Source organism: Mchenga conophoros, linkage group LG9, assembly GCF_057382185.1.
Source record: "Mchenga conophoros isolate Kocher_MC1m ecotype Shallow Benthic linkage group LG9, M_conophoros_male_GT1.1, whole genome shotgun sequence".
In the NCBI taxonomy this organism is placed as follows: domain Eukaryota; kingdom Metazoa; phylum Chordata; class Actinopteri; order Cichliformes; family Cichlidae; genus Mchenga; species Mchenga conophoros.
The window spans coordinates 17043853-17060837 of record NC_140534.1 but is presented as its reverse complement, the minus strand read 5'-3'; the positions used below and the strand labels follow the sequence as shown (position 1 = coordinate 17060837).

The following is a 16985-nucleotide window of genomic DNA, read 5'->3' as shown; positions in this document are numbered from 1 at the left end:
GGGGAAAAAAGAAAACTTTTCAACAATAAAGATCCCAGATTGGCACGAATAGCAGACATTTAGGGTTGAAAGAGATATTTGCTGATGCTTTTTTTTTCCCATCTCACCCTTTGTCCAAGCATGTCATCCCTCTTTCCTTTCTTTCCCCCTTCAAATAGTACCATTGTTGAAATACAGACATATGTGGAGTCAGAGAAGCATTCTGCCTTTCTCATTCCCTTTTTCTCAGAGCGCAGTTGAGGATTAGTCTGTGCCTGAGTGCCTAGAATAATGATCACTGCAGCGGAGAAACACATTTTCACATTTCAGGAGATAAGGGCAGGCAATCTGCAAGCAGAGGACTTAACCAGCTCCCTGTGGCTTATTGTGGAGCTGACAGAAAAGTCACAACCAAACGCCAACACTAGGCTGCATCATACCTTGCACAACCAGGAAGAACACCCACTACTATGTTTTCCACTGTGAGGGATATCAGTCACTCTGACACTCCGGTGGCACTTGTAACATTTCCAACGACGAGGCATCCCAGCTTACTGTGCCAGTGTCCAATTTCTTACTGAAGTGGTTAATTTCCCACCATCTGATCAAATCTGGGTTTATTTCCCACAGAGAAACCAAATCTAATATTTCACTTCAAAGATGGCTTGATGTAGAGGGCTACTCTCACTTTCAGCCTTAATCCACTCTTGCGCATAGCTGGCTTCCCAGAGTTGTAGGCATGCTGAGAGGCACTCATTAACTCCAGAGAAGAGCACATTTTTGGACATTATCATGACAGAATTGGTTGGACATCATAATGTCAGAACTACACACCTTTACAAATGAGACCTGAATATTTCACATCAGAAGACAAGGGATTTGGTGTAGTGGGGGGCACATGTATAATGCCAACACAGCAATAAAACAGCTTGCTCCTTTTGTAAACTGTTATAAAATAATAAAGAAAATGGGGGAGGGGGGGAGAAAAATGTCAAGTAAGCATTTAAAAGCAAGTTCCCTGAGATAAAAATAGTGTTTTTTCCCTTTTTTTTTCCTCCACGTTTCAGTCAATTGAATAAAAACCCTACCTTTCCCACATACTGTGCATCTGGTCCCATGTGTTCTTCTAAAACAAAGAATTGGTTCCAGATCCATCCACGCTTAGGCCTGTGGTGCACCTCCGTCTCCCCATTAGCCAGTTTGGTCTGGTTCTTGGAGGGCACTTTGGTAGGAACGTGATGGCTCGCCCCAGAGCACCTCTGGATGAAACAGAGGCAGACCAGAAAGGGACACAGACAAGAGGTGGTGGATATCCTCATGGTGGCGTGTGCTTTTGTAAAGTTATCCCCGCGTTTCGAGGTGGCAAGGTCCTCCCGCCGCCGCTGCAGCTGCCACCTACAGCCACCTCTGCAGACCTGTGCAGTAGTCCCAGCAAAAGAGGAATCTAAATCCAAACTATAGATGGGATGGTCCGGGAGGATCCTCTAAGGTTCATGACCCAAAGTGATATACATTTACATTATGGAATTTCCCCGACTAAGAAAGGCTGTACACATGGACGTGAACTTCTGGGTAGATCTATGAAGAGCAGAGGTTAATCCCGGAAGCCATTCTGGATTTCCTGGGAGAGGGAGAAGAGGGAAGAGAAACACAGAGTTAGAGATTAATTTGATGGATATTAGAAGCGAAATGTTCACTAATTCCCTCCAATTAAATTGCGGCTCGTAAATCCTTACAGATGAGGATGCCCACTTCAAACTGGCTGACTGTGATAAACAAAAACAAAAAAAGCAGCAAGAAATCCTGCTTCAGTATTGCAGCCAATTTTGCCATTATGCAGATAACAAAACAACTCCTGACTTGTTGAGTAACAGTGCTGTTAATAAGGTTGTCCGTGCCTATGAGGTCAGAGCGCTTGGTGACTGATCCTGCCCTGTAAGGTCTGATTCATGGATCGCAACAGTGTGACCCAAACGAGGACTTTAAAACCTTTTATTAAAACCTTTATTAGCTTTATTTTTTTTTAATGTGGATGTTTTAAATACAGCTAAGGCGTACTGTGAGGCTGAAGACTGTGCCACATGCACAGTGAATAATAAATGTGGCAGGAAGAAACACATTTATAATGAAAAGGACAGACATCAAGCCACTCAGACGTAAGGCAGAAGGTGATTTTCAGATGGCAGTGGAATGGAAAAAAGGGAGAAGGAATATTTTTCCTAAATCAAAATTATATACAGTATCGAAGATGGAATTAAAGTAGTAAAAAATAACTGCAAGCACTGCTGGATTTCTCTTAGTGTGCATTCAAGTGAAGCGCAGTCAGTCCCTGAATTCCCTTTAAAAAGAATGTGCATTACAGGCGCACCTGCAACTCAGCGGCCTTTAAGGAGGAGGTATGAGTGAGTGAACTGTCTGATTTCTGGGGTGTATTTTAAAGCTAGATGTGCTATTTAACTGCTGCTGAAGCATGACATCAGTATTCACTGCTCATTTTCCTTTTTGTTTTTTTGTTTTTTTGCTGAGGAAATTTTTCAATGTGACCTTGCTATTCTGAAATGCCCTTCAGTTTGATGCCACAACTAAAGAAAAATGTCCAACTTCAGTGTCTGATATGTGATTCTACTGCACGGGGACACAGGAGGAGGAAAAATTGTGCATTAGTAGTAGGTATAACTGTAAAGACACAGAGACGCATAATGAGTTTTGTTGGGTTTTTTCTTTTCCTTGTAATGCGCAAAGCTAAAAGTACTTAGCTGGAGAGCTGTCCGCTGTTACCAACTTAAATGAACACAAATGTTGAAATTACCTTAGGCCAAAACAAAACACCTTGTCATGGACAAGTTTGCACCATTTTTGTAAATCATGTTTAGAGTAGAGATGGCACGATAACACTTATGTCCGATACCGATATCATAAATTTGGATATCTGCCGATACCAATATGAATCCGATAGTGTTTTTTTAATATCTTGCTGCATTTTGTATAAGTTCATACTCAATTTTAAATAAACAACAACACTAAAGCTATTCTGTTATACCTGTATGTAAAACAATACACTGCACCCAAAATATTTCATAGTTCAGCAATACTGATCAATCTAATAAACTTAAACCTACTCCATCCTTCCTATTCTGGTATTGTAAAGATTACTTAGGTTGCTTTATATTTCTAACTATTATGGTTGCAAACTCCCAGCAAAAAATAAATAAATAGGGAACCACCTCATGATGCTTAATCGACGTAATCAACTTTAATTTGATGCAGTGTGAAAAAAAACTGCACAGAATTAAATTATTTTTCAAGAATAATTAAATAGATTCATCATCTTTCTTCTACAGAATTGCAGACTGCACAGATGGTATCTTTCCAAAGGAAAAAGTACTATAGCTTACTAGGGTATATTAGACTTAACAGTTACTATATACAGTAATGGACGTCTATACATTTTACATCAGATTAAAACTTTGGGTGTAAGATTCAGATAATTATTTATTAAAAGCTAGACATTTTAAATGAGAATAAGAAAGAAAAGTCTGTCTTTGTGCCCCCCTCTTCCCTGTTAATGCCCCACCTGGCCCCCTGTCAAAACTTTGCTAGATCCGCCCCTGCCCAGTTACCAGCCGTCAGCTGCGTAGAAAAAGATCCTGGTATATAAAGTAATACTAAAAAATCTAACAACAGCTTATCAAGGTTAAACGTGCTGCTGTTGTTCAGCCGCTGGTTTCCTCTCTCTAGTGCAAAGTGGGCGAAAAACAAACAAGAGAGAGCAAGTGTTGTGAGGAGCTTTTTGTGATATTAATCACGCATACTAGGTATCTGACAGGATACATGTCCGCTCCATATTTACAGAAAGCATCTGTAATGCATGTTGACTGCATCCAGACGTAGAATTGGAACATACTGACTGACTTTTCAATTCAACTCTGTTGGGTTTTTCTCTTGTTGTGATTTGGTGCTTTATAAACAATCATATGGACCCATATGAGCAAGCACTTTGGCGACAGTGGGAGGGGAAAAACTCCCTTTTATGAGGAAGAAACCTCCGGCAGAAACTGACTCAGGGAGGGGCGGCCACCTGCCGTGACCAGTGGTGAGAGAAGACAGGAAGTTAAAAAAAATGCTTATGACAAAAAACCATGTTTGAAGCAAGTAATAATGTCAAATATTATACTAAACTATTTATAATGCATGGATTTTTTTTTTTTTAATTAAAAACCTCTCCCCATGTCTTTTGCTTTTAAATTAAAACTTAAGTTCTCCATTTGAACATGAAATGATAAATGAAGTGTGAATAAACACAAATACAGTACAAGAATACAAAAAAAGTTTAAAAAAAAAAGGAAATAAATACAAGGAGGAAAAACGTGTTTGTACTTTGTTTCCCTTCTCTTCCCCCCATAATAAAATGTTCCACAGTCTTGAATACTAACGTACAGCAGAGAGTTGGTCTAGCATTCAAGTGTTACAGCAGAATAGCTGCTTCACAGGGATTATCAAGAGGACAAATACTTGCATTTGATATATAACAGGATAAAGGAGCTGACAGACTTCAAAGTGTGCTTCTATGCATGTGTCAACATTAGAGAGAAATGCTGAAACAGGATATTAATGCAACTTACCACTGTCACATACTTTGAAGGATAATCACTGAATTATTTTTTTAGAAATATTTTTTTTTCTCCATGTGGATTAAGATGTGCTCAGAACTCCTTGGCTAATCCCCATGTATTAAATATCTTTACACACAAATTATTGAGCTAAACTATAGTTGTTGGTCATGTTCACTAAGTGCAGTGGTTGTAATGTGAAATACTGAATGTCAGCCCGTGCAGTCAAAGGAAAGGAAAAGTGGTGTGGTACAAAGTCTTGGATTAAAGCTGAGCAGGATAAATACTCAACCACACACTAAACCTGCAATCTTGGAAATGATTTTCATCTCTATAGGTAGCTACGCCCAAATCCTGCTTCTCCTGCTCTCCACCTATATCTGAGAAAATTATACCAAACCCTGCAGAAAATTGTAAAGCAATATCATAAATAAAGTGTTTTAGAGATTTTAAGGTTTGTTTCTTGGATCACAATAATTTTTCTGACTCAATAATACAATTCAGTGACAGTGTAAAACATTTTCCTACATGGGAAAGCACTGGTGAACCGTTTGAGGTACCTGAGCAAGTCAGACTGGGTGTCAGAATATCTTTTCCAGTAGTTTCACTTTCACCTCCTGGGGCTCACTTCAATCAGCCTCCTAATTGTCTGATTATCGTGCTGATTCTAAGCAAAATACATTTCAGGGAGCCATGAAATCAACAGCATCTGGCTCCATCAATGGAAATAATTTCCCCCCTTTTATGATGATTATATTGTTTTGAGCAGCCTTCAGCCCACGGCATGTTTAAATATGTGCAGCGCTTAACAGGATGGGTTATGCAGCACAGGCAACCGCAACGATTTTGGCAGAATGTTTGCTAGACTGTCTACATTTATAAGCACGTCAGTTGTATTTCAATATGATTTTGTACATGAACTTAACTGGGATAATATAATGAAAAGTACTGCATTGACAAAGTATGCCAAACCAAATGTTTCTACAATAGTTTTAAAGGATAAAGATATCAACAATCACCAAATATTTGATATTTTTCTATAACAAATCCAATGTGGGTTAACTGGTTTTAATGGATTTGATCCAACTACTGTACAGTAGTAGGACAGCTTTTTTCTATAGCCAAAGGCCCATATGAGCAAGAACATTTAAATACAACAATACAAACAAAATAAATAGTACAGAAAGATGTATTACATTACAAATATCTGTATCTGCAAACAAAAGCATATTGGCATAAAAGCTCCTTCTGCAAATATTTCTGATTTTTCCTAGTGGCAACCTCAAGGGCTGAAAAATGAAGCCAATCCCAAAGTGCCAGAAACGACATCTCTAGAGGCCACTTAAGGTTGGCTCCAAAAGGGAGTCAATCCCCTACACTGCCATATTAAAATCCTGAACTAGGCAGCACTGAGAAGAATATTGAGAACCCTATGCAAAATAAATAAATAAATGTGTATGTGTGTGTATACACAAAACAAAAACCACCAGAAAACTTTGTGTGTGTTGCTATTGTCCAGAATTTAGCAGTCTGTTGGCTGTGTGGAAGAAGCTGGTTTGGAATTGGAGCCTGTACCACCTCCCAGAGGGAAACACAGTGAATTGTTTGTGGTTTGGAAAGGAGTCATTTATGATGTCGTGGGCCTTCTTCACACTGCTCTTCCAGGATCCCAGGGTTTGTTTGTTTGTTTGTTTATTATACATACAGGCATGAATATCAGCTATGGGATATTTTGTTAAATATCCCTTAGCACAGCGGTCGCCAACCTTTTTTGCGCCACGGAACGGTTTATGCCCGACAATATTTTCACGGACCGGCCTTTAAGGTGTCGCGGATAAATACAACAAAATAAAACTAGTACCGGTACCGAAAAAAAGATTTATTCATAACACACGTGAAAAGACTCAGGAAAACCGAGTTAACAATAAAAACAATAACAAAAAAACCCTGAAAACCATACATTTCAGACCTGGGCCTCAACTCTTGCGGCCCGGTACCAAACGACTCACGGACCGGTACCGGTCCAAGGCCCGGAGGTTGGGGACCGCTGCCTTAGCAGGTTGCACCTTGACCAGATGCCTTTGGTGCCAATCAACAAGCTTCTGTCTTCTAGTTTTGACAAGACATTTTCAGAATCAGAATGGGGTTTATTGCCAAATGTTGAGCAGGTTTACAACATTAGGAAATTGCTGCGGTGCTTCAGTGCAAACATTTTAACACTCTGCTTATGAGTATGCCTCTTGCCAAAAAACCAACCAATTTAAAATAACTCTACCAATTTGGCCAAGAAAAGGCCATTCAAGAACCTTAATGTTAGCCTGTTTTATTCATTCCAAAACCAATGGTGATGTGTGTTTGATATCACTGTCCTGTTGTTCGGGGATGGGGAAGAACGATCAGCCACCTTGACTTCTCCCACAATTGGTGGTACTTCAATCTTTACATACTTTTTCTTCTACTTTTGTTCTCTCTAAACATCAAACAACTTAAAAATATATATCTCTGTCTCCTCTTTTATTCATGGGAACTGGAAAACTCAATCGCAGTGACTCAACTGGTCCTGTAAACAACTTGAATTTAATAAGACCTCGGCAGAGCCAATCGTTTTTGCACGTAATCACACCCGCTGATGACACTGCAGGAGATGAAACACTTTAAAACGCAGAAAGATAAAACAAAATGACGGACCAATATGGTGGAAGAGATGTTGGAAAACGCAGAAGAGATGCACCTCAATTCAGTATGGCAGAGATGGAGAACAGGCGTCTGTCGCCTGCTGCTAATAGCTAATGTTTTGGCCTCCTGCTGAGAGCTCACCCACTGCATTCGATTTCACAGCATCGGCTTTCTGTCTATGTCAAACACCAGACAGCAGAACACAGGGTGGGTCAAAACACATATCAGTGAACTACTGTTCTATCCTCAGAACAAAAAGGGCCAGCTAGAGAGCGACGGCCACAGCAAAAGAGACTCTTGACTTGTCACCTCACAGAGGAGAGAAATACAAACATTTTCCACCAGTTTATAGGGCCTGTTTGTTGCCTGTAGTCTCAGGCAATGTTACACTGAGCTGAAGAAGGTAAACAAGAGGGCTGAAGTGAGTACAGGGAAACAAGCAACAAAGAAAAATTAGTGACACAGCAATACGTGATTATGTGAAATCAGACTGAAACACTGCTGTGAAATGTTCCTGAGGCCTGAACATAATTTTATGTTTCTGGTGTTTCTGTTGATTCAGAAAGGGCTCTCAATAAACTTGTTTTAATGGATGCTTAAAAGAAGCCAATTTAATGGCATATTTTTCACTAATGGGTCCGTTGAGTCATTTAGTCTCCTCTTTAAAAAACAAACATTTTCTGAAAAGAGGAGAAAGACAACAATTTAGTTGCCAAGTGTCACAATAGAAGCAGCCAGACAACATAGATAAATCTATCTTCTAGTGGTTTATTATTCTAATTATGATGTTCTAGTCTTTTAAAATCCCCCCGCTACAGTTTTGTACTTCTGTCTTCTGTAAGGTCAATAAGGAGTCCCTAATCTTTTTGGTCATATGTGCTAATCTTGCTGCTCAGTTGTCTTCATCACTTTTGTTCTCCCATGCTGTCAACACCACTCTCTTTTCCAATAATCTATCTGCCCATGTGCTTCACTTTACCTTTTGACCATCTATTGCACATCCTTCCTCCTGCCCATCTCCGCCTTATCCATAAAGACCCTGGGGGTGTAAAACCACTATTTCTTACCTTCATCTGAGATTCTCTTCTCTGATGTTGCTTCTCAGCTGATTTTAACTGCCTAAAGGGTTTTTTGGTTATTCGGCAAGCAAATTTTAGCAATAAATGCTGCTGATCTGTCCTCATTATATTGTTGTTCTGGTCAATGCTGCAAATCAATGCAAAGGATTTGCCAAACCTTTGAAGTCTTTAACTACTTTGCTTTGTCAGACTCCTTGTCCTGTCATTGTCCTAAAACAATCCTATTTAAAACAAATATGTAAAACTTAACATACTATAAGAGATATTTATCCTTAAAACCACACCTGAGGCAAGTGTTGGATTTATAGAGATCAGTGGCGTGTGGTGACTCTTACAGAAAGGCAAGCGGAGACAATTTATGGATCATTTTTTCTTCACAAAGTTTTTAACTATTCTTTGCTCAGTTCTCTGTAACTGAGGACTAACGGTAAGACGCCCTGCTGTTTGGAATTTGTCTAATGACTCCCTGTTAACACAATTTACCTATTTACTACAATACAGAATTGAAAAGTTACTTTTATGAGAACTGTAAAAATCACATTTGATTGATCTGTACCTGTTCTAAAAATAACCACTGTTTAGCTAGAGTCTGTTGGGTCATTCGACCCAGCTCATTGTTGATGAAAGAAAGGAGATTAGTCTGATCAGCTTCACAAGCAGGGCAATCCTCTGAATGTGTGGCAAACCCTGGAGGTTCCATGAAATTGGAGACAAATAGGCTGTAGAGAGATGCCAGGAATTCAGAGGTTTACCCAAGCGGTAATATTTCCACAATGAAATCTTATTAGAGTATGCAGGAAATCATGTCTGAATGGACTGCTTTAGTGGTTAGTTTATTGACCCAAATGCCTGATCTTACAACTCTGGCATAAGCTTTCTAAGATGCAATCTGGCTTTAGTTGGTGGTGATTTCCCAAAAAAAACCCTTCCAGTCTTGATGCATTAGAGGTCCAAACAGCTTTAAGAAAATGACTCTTACAGATGAAAGCTACCCTACAATAATACAGTTTTTGTGTTACAGCAAGTGGTGCTCAGGTGTTGGTCTTCCTCAAGAGAATATTGCAAGTTTTTAAACCAGAAATATGTCCTGCAGTTCAGACAGGCAACCCACATTGCAAATCACACACTTGTCTCTCTAACATCCCAAAATTCCAGGACCCCTAAAGACAAAACACCAACATTAACAGTACACTGGAAAGGCTCTAACATCCTACTGCTCTACACTGCTGCTTTTAATAGAACTTCCCAAACTTTTTTCGTGTGTGTGTGTGTGTGTGTGTGTGTGTGTGTGTGTGTGTACTTTCACTGTTTTCTTCTCCAAGTTACTATGAGCATATATTCCAGTACCTGCAAGAATCAACTTTGATCACATTGCATACCCCAAGGATGGTCGGCACAAAACAGCCTCGGGATCATATATTAATCATGAGTAAGTTCTATAGATAACATTTCCCTCATCTTGTCAAACCAAAATCTAAAGAAGTGAGAATCTGCCCTCATTATTTTAGGCAAGAAGAAAGAGCGAGCTGAGTGTTTTAACTTGACTGACTGACTGACTAACATTTTAAATGAATGTGTATTTTGTGGGATAAAAAAAAAACAGAGAGAATACTGGGCTGTCAAAAACACTTGTGCTGCAGAGAATGAGGGAAGTAAAAGCCTTCAATCGACAGAGTGCAGGAGACTCCAAACTTCACAGTACCTACAACTAGGTGTGAGAAGCTTGAAAAGGTGGCATATTGTAAACATTCCTGCATATATTCTCTCTCTCTCATGCACATGGCAAATGCAGAAACACAAGAGACAAATGCTCCAGCCTTGCATTTCAATCTTCTTCCAACACTTGTGGGTAATTAAAAGCAATAAGCAGCAGGTTTTTAAACACAGATTAGGCCTGAAGGTAATTAGGCCCATTGCAGTAATGACTCCCACTGAGTCATGTAGGCAGGATGGTGTGTCAGTCACCCCCTCCCACCATTTCTCCCAAAGTCAACAGCAACTTGTCCTTCTAGTAAACAGCCCTCCAAACACCATCTGTCCTAACCCTTAGCTTTGATTACCTCAGACCTAAAATGCACCATTTCTCACTTGACTTGGCAAAGCAAAGATTGGCAAAATGAGAGCGAGAATTAGATTAGCCTTTGTTGTCTCCCTTAACAGAAGTTTGTCTTTGGCACTCGAGTGAACACAGTGAGCATAGCTGCACATATGTACAATCAAACTCCGGTTAACACTAAGTGTCCCAACAAGAATAGTAAACACTGAAACATGCGTACAACGCTATTCCACCAATGATCTGCATTAGGGCGATATGGCCTAAAATCCATATTGCAGTAAAATTTGAAGCATGTGCAGTAATGATATATATCGCGATATATTATTTCTTCTGTATGTCAAAATGACTGAACAGTATATCATGCCATTTTAAGAAGATTTATTGTGCAAAACTTTTCTTGTTTTCAATGTGACACAAAATTCTTAAATAACAAATAAAAATGAAGACAAATGCGCAAAAATCTTTTTGAGTAAAAAGATACAAGTAAAATATCGATAAAACACAAAATTCTAAATGGTTTAAAATAAAGTGCAAAATGTGCCTTAGGAAAAGGCTTGGAGAATATCAGTCTATTAGTGTGTAGGGCCACCTTTTTTCTTTCCACCTGACTGACTGGGCGTTTGTGAAAGGCGCAGTTTTTGGCTTTCCTCATATTCCAAAACATGCTTCATTTTCAGGTGATAAAACAAATTACTTGTACTCCTTCTCTTGGCTATTACTGTCGCCCGGCATAATTTGCAGATGATATTTTTCTGCTCAACTTCCGACTGCCTAAACCCAAACCAGGTCCATATGACCGATGTTTATGAGCACCTACTCACACATAGCGCTGACCATCTTAAAAAGTTATTATGGTACGTCTAGTATTAGATAACTAAAACTGGTGCTTTACACAGTCTGTCATTCAATACTGCAGAGATGCCCCACATTACATTACAGGTTTCTCTCAATATGATCCATAGCACACACACAAAACGTGTAGTTCTTCAAAACCTCTAATGGTTTCATCTCCCCATGTTGACAAGTTAAACAACCTTAATTATATCTGTGAAGCAGGACTCCTTCCCAGACTTTTTTTTCCCCCTTCTTGGTGTCAAATTAGAAAACATGCCTGCACTCGTCAGCCACACTATATGTTGTTTGGCTGCTTAATGAGAGCTGGGCGGAAGATGGAAAATGTCCCATCTGTTGTGTGTTTAATGGTTGGATTTCTTGAGCTCTCCTCATACAGGAGGATTGCCAGGATGGAGTAGACAGCACCCATCTGCTGGCCACTGCAGGGAAAAAACAGTTTTTCAGCTCGCATCATCATCATGTCTCTTCACTTTGAGTGCAGCAAAACACTCCAGCAGAGGTCCATCAAAATTATGCAGACAGACTACAGCACACTGCCAAATGCCTAAATGTAGGAGCTTATTATTTATCTTTTTTTGTTTGTTTGTTTTTTGTAATCAAGGAAAAACATAAAATGAGCCGGTTCAACAGGCGCACCATTTTGTGTCGCTATTTAATCACTTTCTATGAAATGATCAGTTCATTGTTACTCTGGTTTTTTTCCATTCCTATAAGAGATTGTATAGCTGCACTGAAAAATGCTCCAAAAGGTCACCTGCAGTCTTTTTTTGGTTCTTTGTTTCTTTGTTTTTTCTTTACTTTTGGTAGCGTTAGAGATTAGGGGAAGAAAACTATATATTGCCACTTGATTATATACTAATTTACAACAGTATCAATACCAGCAGTAGTGTTGTAGTTCACACAGCGCCACTGCAGACAGGCTCACAGCCTCCCTCACTAGCAGCTGAAGTAGTTGACATTCACGGCACTGAGTAACACTTTAAGAGGAATTTTGAGAGGCCAGTAAAGCTCAAATCTCACCAACGCTGAGGTTTAAAACATGTAAAACTGTAAAGTATCATGTATGTGAACCTGGCCGTCACACTTGTTTCTTTTAAATATTAATATTTATTACAACGTGTTTATTGGCAGTTGTCTGAGAGCCATATTCTGCTAACTTATCATTAAGGTAGTGACAAGAAGCTATGGATAATTAAAATATGACTGTAATACTGGAGCTGGGCACCAAACAACATCAATATTGCCCATCTGTAATATTAAGATGCAGTTCTAATTTAAAGCATAGCACGATTATTAATGTCTTAAGAAGTGTTGTGTTTTTCTTAAAATCCCAGATTGATGGTGAGAAAAATCTACTGGTAACTACACAGAAAGAGTGGCAGCCTACTTTAACATCTCTCTTTGATCAGCAACAAAAATATGGCCTCAAACAACCTAAAAACACTGTCTTCTTTGTGTTTTTGTTTTGTTTCTTTGCACTGCCTAAAGGAAACTGATCATATACACCTTACAGTTAAATTACCTTTTCAGCTGTTTTTGTTAGATAACTAGTGTTGTCTTTCATTGTTTTGTAATAAGTTTTTTATTTAAAAAAATAATGCCATTGTATCAAAAATGGTATTGAGTATTTTCTTGGGTATCTAGTATCGTGACAGGCCTACACATTATTAGTTTTCAGTGGTAATTCAGCACTATAAGTCCAAATGCAGGGGAAAAGGGGGCTGAGAAGAATTTTAAATCTACACTGTTTTCATCCATATTTCCTTGATAGCAATGTCAACTAAATAAGGATGAAATGAATTTGAGATGGAAATAATGAATGTTATAAATCCTATAATGAATCTTCAAAATGATGAATTTATTTTTTTATCAAAACAAACAAACAAAAAAGGCATTGATGATCACATTTAATAGCTAGGAGGTGGTTCAAGAAATATTGGCCATACTGCATTAATAAATGACTAATTGCTCAGAGAATTTGTTGAATAATTTTCCACCAATTGGCTGGTCATTGAACTGACTACTCATTGTAGCACTACTTGAATGAACACCATGCTTTTTGGGATTTAAGTCAAACAGAACAAGAGAAAAAGGCACAAGGTGGATTCAGACTGGAAACATATTCATATCACCTACAGCACTCGGTTCTCTTCATGTCTGAGGAGTCTAAATTCAAGCTGAAGCTACTGGAGTTTGGCAGGCTTCACTGTTTCACACATGCTAAAACACAGAGAGCAGGTGGGTTTTACAACAAGGAGGGTGTCTGTGCTCTCATCCACAAAGTAGGGCTGAGGCTATTCACATTAGCATTTCATACACAGATAAGCTTGCTTTCTTGCTGCCAGGTAGATTCCCTCATGAGAGGATGAAGTGCGAGAGATTTGGGGGTTTCGCAGATGCTTGCCGCACTGCTTTTCAAGTGCCCACAGAGACTAGCAGGGAGGGTGTTAGGAGCATCAACAGACAAATATGCCACCTCATCATCCAAATAAAGAATAAGCTGGTGATGCAGACGGCAGAGGCAGTGAGAGGAGAGAATAGTCATAGAAATGTGTAAGGAGGTATATGTACAGCGGACTGTGGGCAGACGAGGGCAGTAAAGGTTTCATTTTTTTTTTTTTTTTATATGTACATAACTTTCAGGACTGTCAAAAACTAAAATAACTGTAATATCGTTAACGTAATCTAGCCCTATTTATTATGAATTTGAGAATCTGATTTATGTTCTCTGAATCACCACTGGGGTTTCCTAGATTTCGATTCCTTCAGTTTTCTGTTTATCGTTCCTCCAACAATTACTTTTTCAGTAATTAGAGTGAGACCTGACACATGGTACGTTTTCTTTCACCACCCTGGCTTAATGCAGGTTTCCATGTCTTGATGCAATCTACATTCCTTTTTGTTGAGTTTTATACATTTCTGACTATGGTCTTTAGCTCCTTGGTGTGATGGTTAGCTCTGTTGCCTCATTGCAAAAAAAGATCCTGGGTTCAAATATACCCACTGGGACAGTTTTATGTTGAGTTTGCATGTGCCTGTGCTGCTTCTCTATGCAACTCTAAAGTGGCTGGAGGTTTGATTGTAGTCTTTAATAGTCTGGCAACCTGTCCAGGGGGTACCACACCTTTTTCCCTATGACCGCTGGGATACTCTCTAGCCCTGAATTGCATGGAATGAGTGGAAGAAAATGGATGGATGTATAGAGTTCAGTGTATTCTGTGCTAGGAGATTTGAGTAATACAAGATTATCACTGCTACAATCAACTTTACCCAGACCCCGTGTTGATGTCTTCAGATCTTATTGTGTACTCAAAAATATTGCAAATTAGATTTCTCGTGATTTATAATCCAGTCGACAAATCTGAAAATGTCTAATGTTGCCTCATGCTCCAAAAGCAAATGTCAGTTTCTCACAAACCTTTTTATTTTCCAGATTCTGGATTTAGTTTTTAATGCATTCTTGCAAAAGAATATCAAATTGGCCTTTTTGGTTTGCTCGTTACAGAGAAATTGGTGGTACTTGGTGCAATGCCACAAATAAAATGCAATGCAAAAAAACAAAAATAATCAAACATCAACTGGATGTCAAGGTTATCGAGCTTAAGATTTGTTCTTGGCATGTTTGGCAACAAAGTGTCTCTCCATGCATTGAAATTAATTGAATGTGCGTGAGTAAGTCAAACTGTCAAACCATGTGCCAGTTTACAAGCTCACACGTACAGTCTTTGTGCTGTGGTAGCAGGCAGATGTTACAAAATGGATGGTTCAATCATGAGTCTTAAAACTACAGGCTGATTACACGCCACGCAACTTGGCTCGAGAACTAACAGTAATGGCAGTGAGTCAGTACAGTCAGTGTTGTGACAGGATAAATTATATTTTTGTTATTTCAGAAATATTACGTATGAATACTTGGGTATAAATACAATTCAAAGTCTAAAATTTAAACTAGGATAAGGAAAAGAGCACGCATGGCACCATTCTTGCTATGTGGGAACAGTAATGTTAAACTCCTCTAAAAGGTGATGTTGGAGTAGAATTGAAGTTTCAATAGCTTGTTAGACTATTTTCTAACTTTAACAATTACCAGGAGTAACTCAAGGGGTGTTAAAATTCCATGTGTTGTCTAACTCTATTGGACAGCCTCCTATGCTTCTCTCGTGTTCCTCAGGCCTGTGAATCAGTATGGATACCCTATCCATCCCCCATCTTGCCCTCTCACTCTCATAAAGCATTGACATGGCCCAATTAACATCTCTTTCGCATGCCAGAAATGCACGTGAAGGGTGAACAGGTCTGACAGACTCAGAGCACACTAATGTTTTATCAGCACCACACACCAGGGTTTCTCCGCTCTGTGACACAGACAACTTACCGACTTGACTCTGTCAGCTCACTACATGACTTCTGAATTAGTCTGCATTCCACCCATCAAGCCATCCCTCCATTTTCTGCCTCTTATTCAAGTCTAGGTCTTGGGGGGTGCAGTCAGAGCAGACCCACTGAGAGTTCAGTCTCCCCTGCCATCTCCTCTAGCTCTTCCTTAGAGACACAAAAGGGTCCCCAAGCCAGTTAAGACATCTTTTTTCTGTTTCTTGGGTCTGATCTGAGGTCTCATGCCAGTTGGGCATGCCAAACACACCTCACCTTGCAGGGTATGCTTGTGTTGTGTTTATTTTTTATTTTTTTTATTTTTTTTTGGTGATGAAGAACATTAGCTGTACTTTGGGCCCCTCTATAATGATTTAGCTCGTCTTCCTTGATTAAAGGACGAGTCCATACAGCCTTCAAACACATATCATAGGTATAAGGAGCACACCACTTCAAGGACTTCAAATGTAAACTTGACATATTTTAAACTTTTTGTACCAACTCATTTCATTTTATTACCTAAAACTAAAAAAAGTTTTTCTTTTTTTTTTCCTTCCTCAGTGAGAGTAAAACGGATGTGACGAAACACCTAAACATTGGTAAATACAATCTTATTTGATTAAAGGCTGAAGGCAGTCAACATAGTACTACTAATAATAATACTCCTCTTTACACGACATATTGATGCATTTCTAATTTCATGGTTGTAAATGAAACAACAAGGTTAGAACTATGATTTAGGTCACAGTTAGGGTTTTATACATTGTTAAAAATACACAAAAGAACAAAAGTGCATACTGGTAATACAAAAACATTGATTTTATGATATCAGTCTGTCAACAGGGGCTGATATCTATAATCTTTTTGTTTTGGTCACTCATAGCTCGTGGCGATGGGGTCATGGGTAGAAATGTAGATAAATCATCAGTTTTTGCCTCTTGGCATCGCTCTCCTTTCAACAGAACAAAAGTACATTATCTACATTACTACAAACTGCACAGATCCATCTGTCAATCTTTCAGCCTACTCTTCCCCTGTATGCTCATGAACAGGACCCTGAGGTATTTACCCTGAGTTGTTACTTCCACCTGAGGGTCAGGGTCCGTTGATCGGCGGACAGAGGCAGTTTCACGCAGCTTTAGTACAGTTTTTTGTTTTACGCCGGTTTTTCCCGAAGTCGCAAAAGTATGACGTCACAACATTCTGATTGGTCACTTGCAATGTTGATCCTGGAACAACATTTAGTATGATGATCTGGGAACAAGGATATCACACGAGGATATCAGATCAACCCAATTCTGATGAGGTTTCCACAAACAGCAGATGGATACACTGAAGTTCCAGATGCATCTCTCAGGT

General features: G+C 39.1%; 1 protein-coding gene and 1 long non-coding RNA gene across 2 annotated transcripts in view; both read right to left on the bottom strand.

The window, feature by feature from the left end:
* The window catches only part of LOC146567098 (uncharacterized), a 274156-nt gene that overhangs the window by 107274 nt on the left and 149897 nt on the right, over positions 1-16985 (bottom strand). The window lies entirely within an intron of this gene.
* Positions 1-16985, bottom strand: part of LOC146567099 (cadherin-18) — a 94180-nt gene that overhangs the window by 71124 nt on the left and 6071 nt on the right. The window contains exon 2 of the mRNA XM_085286704.1: positions 1068-1600. Within this exon, the coding sequence (XP_085142830.1) occupies positions 1068-1298 (231 nt within the window). The 5' untranslated portion in view covers positions 1299-1600. The remainder of the gene's footprint in view (positions 1-1067; positions 1601-16985) is intronic.